At 39.8% G+C, this 12827-nt stretch overlaps 1 protein-coding gene across 2 annotated transcripts in view; it reads left to right on the forward strand.

Annotated features, from left to right (window-relative positions):
• Window positions 1–12827, forward strand: part of VWA8 (von Willebrand factor A domain containing 8) — a 359147-nt gene that overhangs the window by 147475 nt on the left and 198845 nt on the right. For both annotated transcript variants that reach the window (XM_060079870.1, XM_060079871.1), the window contains exons 19-20: window positions 2813–2919; window positions 9873–9944. In XM_060079870.1, coding sequence (XP_059935853.1) covers window positions 2813–2919; window positions 9873–9944 — 179 coding nt within the window. The remainder of the gene's footprint in view (window positions 1–2812; window positions 2920–9872; window positions 9945–12827) is intronic.

Genomic DNA, 12827 nt, shown 5'->3' on the forward strand with positions numbered 1-12827 from the left:
TGAATATATTAAAAGCTCAGAGAATTCCTACTGTAAATAAACATGTAATTTTGTTTTACCTTTTATTCCAAATGTATTTCACCACAGGTTCTAGCAATCTGTTTTCTTTGCATAACATTTACATTTTGGGGACTACCAGTGTCCTACAGGGCATGTTTTGGAAACTCTTCTAGGTTGATGTAGACTAAACTAATATTCAGAGTACCATTTCATGCCTTCTTACTCCTTTCATTTCCACCCGTATTGTCTTCTGTGGTACTTTTCTTCTTGATAGCCGTAAGTGTAATGTAGAGTTTTGGGGAAGTTTAGATCTTCCTGTAAAAGTACCCTATTCTTCATTTAGAGCACAATGAAAGGTCCTCTGTTTTTTGAGGGTAATTACCTGTCTTATCAAAATATCCAATATGTGATCACTCTCTAAAGGGGGGACTTATTGTGGCTCTCTTTATAGATGTTTTTAATAGTCAGGGCTACACCAAGATAAGAATTTGATGTTAAGGAAATAGGTGACTTTTTTAGAGTAAAATTATAAATTCAACATACTGATGGATCTGGGTACAGATACGCAGAGCCAACTCAAAGAGAAGAATAACTCTGGGATTTGGAGATTCAGAACATTACTTACTTGAATGGTTTAACGTATCCAAAGAAAGAGTGTGTCATTCAGACTATAGATTGTTTAGTCTTGGCAACAGGCCAGTGTTAGCAGCCCCCATCTAAACCTTGCATAGGAGATAAGGAGCCTAAGTTAAGCAACTTTTGATTCATCTGGTCCCATTCATTTTTAATATCATCTCTGTTGTAGAGAATTCATGTAATTCATTCTCCTGGTTCAGAGGATAAGTTTCACCGAAAAACCTTCAGATGAGGATTTGTCTTTCCACGCAAGGCTCCCTTCATATAAAATGCTGATATGGCAACCAGTGTATCATATAGTCTCTATGAAATTTGCAGTTTTCATTGCAATGTAATATTGCAGTTCTGGTTTTATATATCAGAATTTACGTATAGATCAAAATATATGTCTTTAATGTTCTCCTGAGAGTTAGGTTTGCCCTCAGTCATCATGATAAAATCAAGTTTTGAGCCTACCAGACTGAAGGCCTTGACAAATTTACCAAAATAATGCCATCCTATGAGATTTCTTAGAAGATAGCTAGCCAGCTTTCTCCCAGGGAAGTACTAGCATCACCATTCTCTGAGTTCATTTCCCTTTTCTAGCCTGAAATGTTAGCAGTAAACATTAGTTGAGTGAATTAAATCATCCTAAAGCACTAAATAGTACTGAATAGATACCCTCCATAAACTAAACTGTAGGTGGTATCAAATGCTGTTCGAACCTGAAATCATGTGTGTCATCTCAACATACAAGTATGTAGTAAATTCACTGATGCAATCCTGGTCTTTCCCTTTACAGTTTTATATTGGCTCTATTTCAGGGACCTGAAAGTAGTCAATAAATAGTAAATTATCAGCACAGCAGTCCATGTTTTCCTTCCCTATAGAACTTGTGAATAGAAGGAAAATGGCAAAGAAATATTGGAGGGAGAGGTCTACTGTGCTTTGGCAAATGTGTAGCACTCAGCAGTGATTAAACAGGGTGACAGTTGAGTTATTTGTAGCTCAAAATTGTTCACGGTACTCCATAGATGCAAAGGTTGCTTTCTCTCCTTGTCTTTCAAAATGTTTTAGCACAAAAACAGCAATTTTCTTATTTGAAATAGGAGGAAAAAAAGATGGGTCAGTTGCTTAAGGCATTGTAATTGTCTGTCTGCTTGCTCGGGTATTTCCGCAGGATGGAATATTATTTAGAGTCCACATTGCAGAAAGAGTATCGGACTATACTAAATTCTGTTTTTAGCTCTACCCATACTAGCTGGGTGATTTTAAGCAAATTATTTAATTTATGTTCTTCTTAGCTTCCTCATAATTCTTATTTCATTGTTAAGAGATTTCCATGGAATTATATGAGAAAACAATGAGCTGAAGCTGAGGTCTGGCACATGGAAGGTCCTCAGTAAATGATAGCTTCTATTATGGTCAGTACTACTACAACAACTACTACTATTATGTTATTATTATTGACCTTGGAATATGTCAGGTAGTGAGCATGTGTATCTCCTTACTGTAGGGAATACATGTGAGATATGTACCCTGACATAAATTTATTACTTAGTTCCCTGGCTTCAAGGAGCTCATATTCTATCCTAGACCAACTATTTAAAGCAAATAGGGGACAATACAATAATTATTATCACAGAATAACTGTAGCACCTGTGGTGCATATTTGGAAGTACAGGTCTCCTGGACCATTCCTAAAAATAGTAATTTGAGAGGTCTGGGGTCAGTTGGTTCATCTACATTTTTAGCTAGAGCTCTAGGGGACTCTCCTATGGGGTTTTTCAATGGGTGGGTCCTAAAAAAATTATATTCAAGGTACTTCAGAGCTTGCAGATATATGTATTTTAGAGTTTCTGACCAAAGAAGCTCATAAAGGTGGCTTGACTGAGTTCTGGGGATTTTTTCCCCTTCTCTTTTTTATCTCTATGCTGTTTGCTACATACGTTGTTTTAAATAAAAGTTATTATATTTTGGAACATCTTAAGCCTTTTTGTAGAGCTTTTAAGCTTTTTATGTAGTGCTATGATGTTTAATTACCACCTTCAAGCTTATTTCTTTTAGATGTTAGATGAAAATTCCTTGATGAGCCCACAAGGTATTAAAGACACAGTACTGCATTCTATTTGGGCTGGACTTGGCTTCTCTGAGGACAGTGCTACCAGTAATTCTCTGTCCTGTGTGAAATGTTTAGGTGAAGTCACATCTGGATCTCTGAGGATTGGAGCTGTTAGTGCACCGATCTATAATGCCCATGAGAAAATGAAAGTGCCTGATGTTCTGTTCTATGACAACATCCAGGTAAGATCGGGACTTTGCATTCGTGGATATATCCCTCTTACATTGTGGTAATTAACCCCAGTTCAAGTGAAACTGATGTTTATGTTTGTAATTTGCTCAGTTCAACTCAGATGATGTAGAATGAGGTGACAGTTGAAACATCTTTTATTAAGTCGTTGTAAAATTATAAACTCTTCCCAGAGTTGAGAATTGGAAGAGTTGCTGCAATGATTAGAGTAATAAATTTTAAATGCAGACATAACTATACTTTAATAAATAAAATAAATAATTATTAAATTAAAAACAAAAGGCACTGATATTCATCTTCCCTTTTGCGTTCCTGTTAAATCATTTCAAGTAATTCAAAAAAGGATGTGTCCTATGCATTCTTTTCCTCACGGTTCTTTCCTTTTCCCAAAAATTCCTAGTATTTTTCTAGTCTTTACTTTTTCTTATCTTTTTTTAAGAGAGGAGGATAGATAATTTTCCACTTGTAAACTAACCAATAATTATGAGCTTCCACTAAGACACAGAAATAAGTGTGTACCCAGAAAGCTTTATTATAGATGTTCACTTTAATAAGAATTTTTTCCAGAGAAAATTACCCATAATATAAAAAGATTTTTTCTTTTCCAGATTTTCTGTGAAGTGCTTATGTATTTATTTTATAATAAAAACCATACTTAAAATTTTCTCTAATATTTGGTCACTATTCTGCATGTAAATAATAATCCTACATTTACAAATTATGTTTGAAGAACTTCTACTTACCGTTTTCACTATATTAAGGAATTAGAGAATTAAAGTACATTAAAGAATTTTTTTATCTGCTATTTCCCAATCCTATTTGTTGTTCAATGGGCAACATAATGTATATCCCTACATTATGTTAACAATAAAAGGTATCTCAGCAAATTCTTCTTTCTCAGTAAAAGTCTTGATTAAATATTTTTGAATTCTGTCCAGATTATAATTATCTATGACATAGCAAAAGTCATAACCTGAATTTGCTTTTTATTCTTCATTCTATGGGCCATTAACTAATATTGGTTTTATTTTTCTTCCAGAGCATTAATGCTCTTATGCAAGCAGTGGACAAATGAACAGAAAATAAGGTTACTTATAAGACACAAAGGAATAAAGAATCTTGCCTGTCAAAGACAAAAACATGATGGCAAGGAAAATGTAATATTTTCAAGCATTTATGGTATCACACTCTGTTCATGTAGTAGAAAGGCATAAAGAAAAAAGAATCAGGGAGATTTCTCTGGTGGCACAGTGGTTAAGAATCCGCCTGCCAATGCAGGGGACACGGGTACGATCTCTGGTCCGGGAAGATCCCACATGCTGGGGAGCAACTAAGCCCGTGCACCACAACTACTGAGCCTGCACTCTAGAACCCGCAAACCACAACTACTGAAGCCCGCACACCTAGAGTCCGTGCTTCACAACAAGAGAAGCCACCGCAATGAGAAGCCTGCACACCACAACTCAGAGTAGCCCCCGCACGCAGCAACGAAGACCCCACACAGTCATAAACAAACAAACAAACAAATAAATAAGAATCAGGAAACTTTGTCATAAGTGACAATTTGAAAAACTCCATGGCAACAAAGGTTGAAAAGGCTTCCCAGCATATAAAAATGTAGGAAATTCGGTAGCAGGGAGGGCCATTGTACCCTTGAACACAGTGTCTGTTGCCATGGTGTTTGTGACATAGACGTTGAGGACCGCAGGGCTGCTGTGAACTTTACACAGTGGCCCTGAGGGATTTTCTGCAGCCTATCTCCAAACGTACCTTCTCTTCATAAAGCATTATGAATTAACCATTAATGAGAAATTCTAGCTGTACCAATTCTAGGAATGGTGGCTTGATTAAATTTGCTTTTGTTGCATATATTATTATTGCTTATTATTATTGCGTTTTATGTTGCACTTCACCTTTGAAACAGTACTCTTCAGTGCCCCTTGGGTATTTAGGTGCTTCTATACCATCTTGTTCTATACCCTGTGGTCCCCTTGCCACACCTTGTTGTAATTGATTTTTAAAACATGTTTTCCACACTACTAAGATAAAGCCTTGTTGCTGTTGTTTTAATTTTAATTTTGTGTCTCTAGCAAATAGCACAGTGCCTGGCACATAGTGACTGTTGAATAAATATGTGTTGAGTGAATTCATAAAAGAAGGAAAAAGATTTTGAATGTTCATAATTAGGAGTATTATTTTATTATATCTGTCATGAAGGAATTATAGATTGGTGCACTAACAGCTCCAAGCCTCAGAGATCCAGATGTGACTTCACCTAAACATTTCACACAGGACAGAGAATTACTGGTAGCACTGTCCTCAGAGAAGCCAAGTCCAGCCCAAATAGAATGCAGTACTGCGTCTTTAATACATTGTGGGCTCATCAAGGAATTTTTATCTAACATCTAAAAGAAATAAGCTTGAAGGTAGTAATAAAACATCATAGCACTACATAAAAAGCTTAAAAGCTCTACAGAAAGGCTTAAGATGTTCCAAAATGTAATAACTTTTATTTAAAACAACGTATGTAGCAAACAGCATAGAGATAAAAAAGAAAAGGGGAAAAAAAACCCAGAACTCAGTCAAGCCACCTTACACTTGCAGTAGTAAGGAGGAGAAATTGGAAGAGAGATTAATAGCCCCTTAAGCCTAATGAGCTTTAGATTTGAAAAACTTTAAAAAAACATCTACCATCTGTCAAGCCTTTCTTAATACAGTAATTAAAATACACACACACACACACAGTCCCAGGGCTCAAGTTGCCATATTCTGTCAAGGGAAAAAAGCAAGCAAGTACACGTGGTTACTATAGAGCAATATGGAAGTATGCACAGGTTACCGTGGTAGCATTGATGAGGTGATGGTCCCAGATTGGAATGATCCTGGAAAACGAGTTCACTAGGCAACGTTGAGAGAGAGTCTCCGGCAGAGACAGTAGCATTTGCAGAGACGTGGCTATGTGAGAGTGTAGCTTATTCAGGGAGCTATGTCTAATTGACATGGCCAGAGCTGAGATTCAAATGGAAGGGTGACGAGATGAGGCTGATGAGTTAAAAGGTCAGATTATCTGGGCCTTGCTAGTTAAGGAATTTGGAAGCTATTCAGAAGTGAGGAAGCCGTTGAAAACTTTGAAGCACATTTCTACTTTTGTTAACTTCGCATTCATTCTTTTTTTTTTTTTTTTTTTTTTTTGTGGTATGTGGGCCTCTCCCTGTTGTGGCCTCTCCCGTTGCGGAGCACAGGCTCCGGACGCGCAGGCTCAGCGGCCATGGCTCACGGGGCCCAGCCGCTCTGCAGCATGTGGGATCTTCCCGGACCGGGGCACGAACCCGTGTCCCTTGCATCGGCAGGCGAAGTCTCAACCACTGCGCCACCAGGGAAGCCCTGCATTCATTCTTTAATGTTGTCTATGAGTTGGAACAAAGGCAGAGAGGGACTAGTTAGGAGGCTGTTTCAATAGTCCAGGTGAACCTGAAGAATCTGAATGAAGGCAGTGATAGTGGGGACAGAGTGGAGGGGACACATTGCAGGGCTATGTGGGAGGTAGGTAGAGTCAGTGGAACTTTGTGTTGGATGAAAGTCAATGAGGCTTCCTCACGGAGCACATAGTCTGCTGGAAAAGTAAGCAGAAGAGTGAAGAGAAAAAGATTCTACATTGCGCCTGTGATTGGAACACACAGTGGGAGAGTGATGGGGGATGAGACTGAGGCTACATCAAAAAAATAAGGAGTGACCCTTGTTCCGAAGGTATTAGGAGTCATTTAAGGAATTTGGGCGGGGGGAGTGACATGATTGTGAACAGAGAAGTGACTGTCAGTACTGTGGAGAGCACGTTGACTCAAGGAGAGACTGAAGTCAGAGACGCCACACTGGCTGATAAAAATCTAGGCCAGACGTGATAAAAACCTAGATGAAAGCTGTGGGGATGGAATAGAATGGATAGATACAGTGGACTTTTAGGTGGCTGAATAGCTTAGACTTGGTGTTTAATTGGCTTTTGATAAGGGCCAACTGAGATGGACAAGAAGATGATGATGATAGGGTCGGGTTGTAGAAGATGATGCTATGAATTGGGATAAGAAGTACAGGATAAAGAATGAAGCTGAGGGGCTTCCCTGGTGGCGCAGTGGTTGAGAGTCCACCTACTGATGCAGGGGACACAGGTTCATGCCCCAGTCCGGGAGGATCCCACATGCCGTAGAGCGGCTGGGCCCGTGAGCCATGTCCACTGAGCTTGTGCGTCCGGAGCCTGTGCTCCGCAACGGGAGAGGCCACAATGGTGAGAGACCCGCGTACCGCCAAGGAAAAAAAAAAAGAATGAGGTGAGGAGAAAGGAATGAGTCAAGTTTTGGATGTGATGAGTTAGAGGAGACTGGGAAATAGCTAGCATAGTTCGATAGTTGCTCAGAAATATAGGGCTAGAGTCAAGAAGAAGTCTTGCTGTTGAAGATCAGTGTGAAGTTGGTGGTTGGCTGGAGTCAAGAAGAAAAGTCTTGCTGTTGAAGATCAGTGTAAAGCTGGTGGTTGAAGCCATGGAATGGATGAGAGGATTTAGGGAGAGCAGGGTCAGAAGTAACTCGCTGAGTGCTGATGTGTGGGTCCCCAACTCTGCACATAGCCCTCCCTCGCCCGGTGGGTGCCCATGTACAAGTAGGCAGAAACTGCTCTGCCCTATACTGTGACCCCCCAGGAAAGCACGTAACAAGGTAGTGAAAGAGAACAAAAGAAGGAAGAAAATCAATATTTAAGGAACTTCTACCTAAAGAAGATACAAAAGACCATAGAGAGAAATTGTTAGTGAGGTAAGAGGGAATCAGGAGAGAGAGAAAACTGGGAGAGAAGACTTTTAAGAAATTGTCTATGGTACCAAGTGGGACAAGAGGTTAAGGAAAGAATTATATAGGCCGTGACCTTAGCCTTAGCTAATGTTTGTTGACTTGAATAACTTAGGTGCAATGAGGGCATGAAGTAGAAGGACATGAGAAAAAGTTAAGAAGATTACAAGTATAGTTTAGATTATTTTTCAGTGTTTACATTGCTTTTTTACCTGCTCTCTAGGTGCTTATTCCAACTTTCCTATCTGTTCTTCATGCATATTAGCCCAGGTATTTCTGTAAGAACTTAATGTTGTCTGGAAATTGGCACTGATTTTTCATCTTACTTAGAAGGAAGAGGTCTATAGACCACATTATCACTAGAACCCAGATTAAAAGAATGTTCTAGGGACTCCCCTGGTGGTGCAATGGTTAAGAATCTGCCTGCCAATGCAGGGGACATGGGTTAGATCCCTGATCCGGGCAGATCCCACGTGTCATGGAGCAACTAAGCCTGTGTGTCACAGCTGCTGAGGCCTGTGCACCTGGAGCCCGTGCTCCCCATGGCAAGAGAAGCCACTGCAATGAGAAGCCCGTGCACGGCAACGAAGAGTAGGCCCCCACTCACCGCAACTGGAGAAAGCCCGCACGCAGAGACGAAGACCCAATGCAGCCAAAAATAAATAAACAAACAAATAAATAAGTAAATAAATTTATATTTAAGAAAAAAAGAATGTTCCAGGGCTCCCCTTTAACTAGGATTACCATGTACCTTCCCTCATTTGCTTAAGATAGTCCCTGTTTAGGGCTTCCCTGGTGGCGCAGTGGTTGAGAGTCTGCCTGCCGATGCAGGGGACGCAGGTTCGTGCCCCGGTCTGGGAAGATCCCACATGCCGCGGAACGGCTGGGCCCGTGAGCCACGGCCGCTGAGCCTGCGCGTCCGGAGCCTGTGCTCCACAACGGGAGAGGCCACAACAGTGCGAGGCCCGCGTACCGCAAAAAAAAAAAAAAAAAAAAAGATAGTCCCTGTTTACATTTGTTGTTCCAGCCTATTAATAACACCTCTTTTTATTCTAAAAAGTATTCCAGAATGAACAAAATAGCTCACCCTACTTCAAACCTTGTTAAAACTCCAGTTCTATGGTTTATCTGCAAGCAGTTTAAAACAATTAAAATTACCAAGATAAACATTAAGGAATACTTATCTGTTCTTGAAGGAGGGAAATAACTTTCTCAATTTTTCTAAAAAAGAAACTCCAAAGGGAAGCATTGTTTAATGTGGCAAGAAAAAGGAAAATATTCTAGATGTCAAAAAATTCATGAACCAAGTTAAAAAAAGAAAAGTGAGTGGCAAACTAGAAAAATATCTGCAGCATATATGAGATAGAAAAGGTCAATTTGCCTTTTTTACAAATAGAGAACTACAGTAAGTACTTACGAGACCATTATTGTTTTGATACAGAAAACCAAGAGAAAGTAATAGGGACAGTAACTGTTCTGGGATATAGTTCTCCCTTCAACTCCCGGATGAGCCTTTGTGACCTACTTATGATTGTCCTATTTTTCAAGATACAAAAAGAGCAATGTAATTTCCTCTGTGCCTATTGTGAACAGCTTTAATCTTGTTCTTTGTACTGTGTCATGATTTGAATTTAAAAATATGAAAGTGAATAATATATTTTTAATTCTAAAGCTATATATACTTTGAAGGTAATGGTTAAGAAGAAGTCAATGTAAAATGTTCCATGGAAATCTCCAATTATTTTAGAAAGACTTTGTATATTTGCATTGGTGTTAATTTAAATATTATATTAAATTATAAGCCAACACTGCATAGTACAATAGCTGAAAAATATTTGAGTTGAACCATAAAAACTCTTTGAAATACGTATTGGTCAGTGGTTGAGTCTTGCTAAGGGGGACCATTTCAGGTTTTCAATATCAGTGACCAAGTTGGTTATATAACTTCTTTATAACCACAGCATTACTTTTAAATTTATCTAAATAATCAAATTGAGTATTGTCTATTATAATAGATGTTTTACTTTCCATGAAGATATCTTTATAGTTAACTTTCTTATTTCACCTTGATTATGCAAAACACAATTAACCTCTAGTTGTTTTTCCTCTAGCACATGATAGTGATGGAAGATATGCTCAAAGACTTTCTTCTTGGAGAACACCTATTATTGGTTGGGAACCAGGTGAGTTATGGCTGGAACTCAGGTACTAATGAATAAATGATAGTAGCAGTTTAAAAGCAGTAAGTTTCTTTTCCTTGTTGGAGTACGTTTTTAGAAATGATTTTTCCCCAATTAAATGACTAGTTGAATTAAACAACAAGGGTCTTCTACCTTCTAAACCTTAGAATTGCCTTATACATATCTGCTCTTCTTTCCCACGTCTGTCACCCTAGCCCAGCTCGTCATCACCTATCACCTGGATTACAGCCGTGGTTTCCTAATATAACTTCACCCCAACCTTCCTTCCACTGTGATCTACTCTCCACTCTGCAGCCAGATTGATATTTGTGAAAATAAAATCTAAGTCTCTCTTTTTTTGCTTAAATTTGCTCCCCACCGCCCTTAGGTGTAGTCTTCAGTATGGCTTACGGTGTCCTACAGGAGACAGCCCCTGCCCACCTTTCCAGGCCTAATGCTTGGCTCCCTCCTTTCTTGCATTTGGTGTTAGCTTGAGCCACTCTGAACTTCTTTCAGTTCTTATCTCCCCTCTGGTCCTTGGTGCATGCTCTTCTCTCTGCCTGGAGCACTCCCAGTCCCCTTCCCACACCCCTTTTCTCTAACTCCAGGACATGTTCCCTCGTCCCTAGCTTTTAGGTTTCCCTGCTTCTACATAACTTCCTTCCATCTCCCCATCATCACACTCATCATATGTTACTGTATTTACATGTAGAATGACTATCTTCTCAACTTGTCTATATGCCCGTCAAGGGCAGGGACCATGATTCTCTTGCTCATCTCTGTGTTCTCAGTTCCTGGCACAGTGCTTGCTGCTACATAGTAGATACTGAATGTGTTTATGGAGGGAATGGATGGACATTTTATATCTAGAGACTTCTGATAATTTTCCTCAATGAAATGAACAGACTCATAATGAACAGCACCTTTGGTTTTTTAAATTAGTTTGAAATTAAGGATAACAAGCTTTCAGAAGAAGTTTGGTCTTTTTGTTTTTTAACTTATAAAAACAATACATATTCTTTATTTAGTCCCTCAAACTTACAAAAAACATTTTTTTAAAATAAAAAAGGGCCAATTGAGTGGTTTACTGGTTGAGTTCACAGGCTTGGCTGTTAGCTGGCTAGAGGTCCAATTGCAACTCTTTCCCAGATGGCTGTGACTTTGGGCAAATTGCTAATCTTACTAAGGCTCAGTCTCCTGATATCTAACCTAGGAATGCAAATCATGTGCACGCTATTGGGCTAATGTATGGGTCACATGAAATAATGCATGGAAAGCACTTCACACAGTCCCTGGCTCATGATAGGTGCTCAGTTAGAATTAAATCTGTGGGTCACTCTGTTGTGAAAAAGGACTTTAATACTCTGTTTTATTTTTTTCTGAACAAGAATTAAAGGGTGAGCAATGAAGTGTTCATGGTCTTTTTTCACTATTTAAAAAGTCCTGATGAGTCTATGTACCAGAGTGGGAGGCTGAAGATCAGTTAACCGTCCAGTATTCAGTACTTGATATTGAAGCCTAGGAGGTCAACTTCTCATCTGACTCTGAAAACTGACGACTCTCATCTCACTTTGCAAAATGATGGCTTCATAGCCCAGAGTACCTCACAAACTTTTTAGAAGTGGTTCAACCCTGGTATACTCAGTGTGTCTTTTTCAGGTCTTCTGTTGTTATTTGAATGGCCTTAGACACAGTCTGCTGGCATCTCAACAGCTGCAGACCAGAGAGTAGACCAAGAGAGTAGGCAAAGAAAGTAGACCAAGAATACACAGAGCTGGGGCTTGAGGAATAATTTTTGCCGAGGAGCAGGCTTTCAAAAGGAAGGTCCCTAGGGGTCAAGTTATGATGTTCAAGCAGCTTTGAAATATCCTAGATGATACTGATGTCCTTGGGGTTTAGTGGGTAAGATACAGAAGGAGTTTCCTGGTAAAGGCAGGGTTTACATTTGAGTTAGATAATAGAGTCAGGGTTTCACAAGAGTTGTCTAGGTTGAACGGTTAAAGTTAGAGCCTAGCCAGTAACCAGAGAGACAGGGAGAACATTCTAACCCCTGGGGGCTAGGGAGAGCTATACAGGATGAGGGCTAAGGTGGAGCAGAGGATTGCTTCTTCTTTATGATAAATTAAAAAGAGGCTATGAAAGTGCTTTGCAAGTACTCTAGAGTCCTATACAAATGTCGCTGTGAAATCCAGTGTGCTACCTCTAGTCTATTTCGAGTCCCAAAGAAGAGAACAAGACACTAGGGCAGAGGGCTAGGCATTGGGTGGAGCGAATCGCAGCTCCCTGTCTACACATACTTGGGTGGACCCCAGCATCCGGTGACGGTGGGAGATCCCACTGGTTTTCAGGCTTGCGTAGAGTTGCCTAAGGAGCCTCTGGGTAGAGCCTGCGAGAGATGCGCAGGAGGTGCAAGGCAGGAGGCAGGGACCTCACACAAACGTCGTCTGTCAGTCAGTGCTGCCACAAACCCCGCCTGTCGTCAGCAGATCGGTGTCTTCCCTTCTTTTACCCCTAGTCCGTCACCCTTCACTTTGGAGAAACAGAAAAATTGAAAAATGGAGATTGTATTCGTTATACGTTGGCTACACTTAGCTGGCTTTTTTCATGGCAGAAAGCTTTTTTATCCTTTCATTATAAACCTCTAAGACACTGATGGTCTTAGATGTTATAAGTAAATTCTGCTACCTGTGTCCATGAAATTATCTAGTGAAAAAGTCTAAGTCTTTTAGGCTATCATGTGATGTCTTCCATTGTCTCATCCCACTCCGCTTGCAGCCTTGTGTCTCGTTTCTCCCCTGAAATTCATGTCCTCAGATAAACACTCTTGTTTTCCAGATACCGTCTTATCAGTGTTATATGTTAGCCTTTGATTGTCACCAGCATGCT

The sequence above is a fragment of the Mesoplodon densirostris genome, chromosome 17 (assembly GCF_025265405.1).
Source record: "Mesoplodon densirostris isolate mMesDen1 chromosome 17, mMesDen1 primary haplotype, whole genome shotgun sequence".
Lineage (NCBI taxonomy): Eukaryota > Metazoa > Chordata > Mammalia > Artiodactyla > Ziphiidae > Mesoplodon > Mesoplodon densirostris.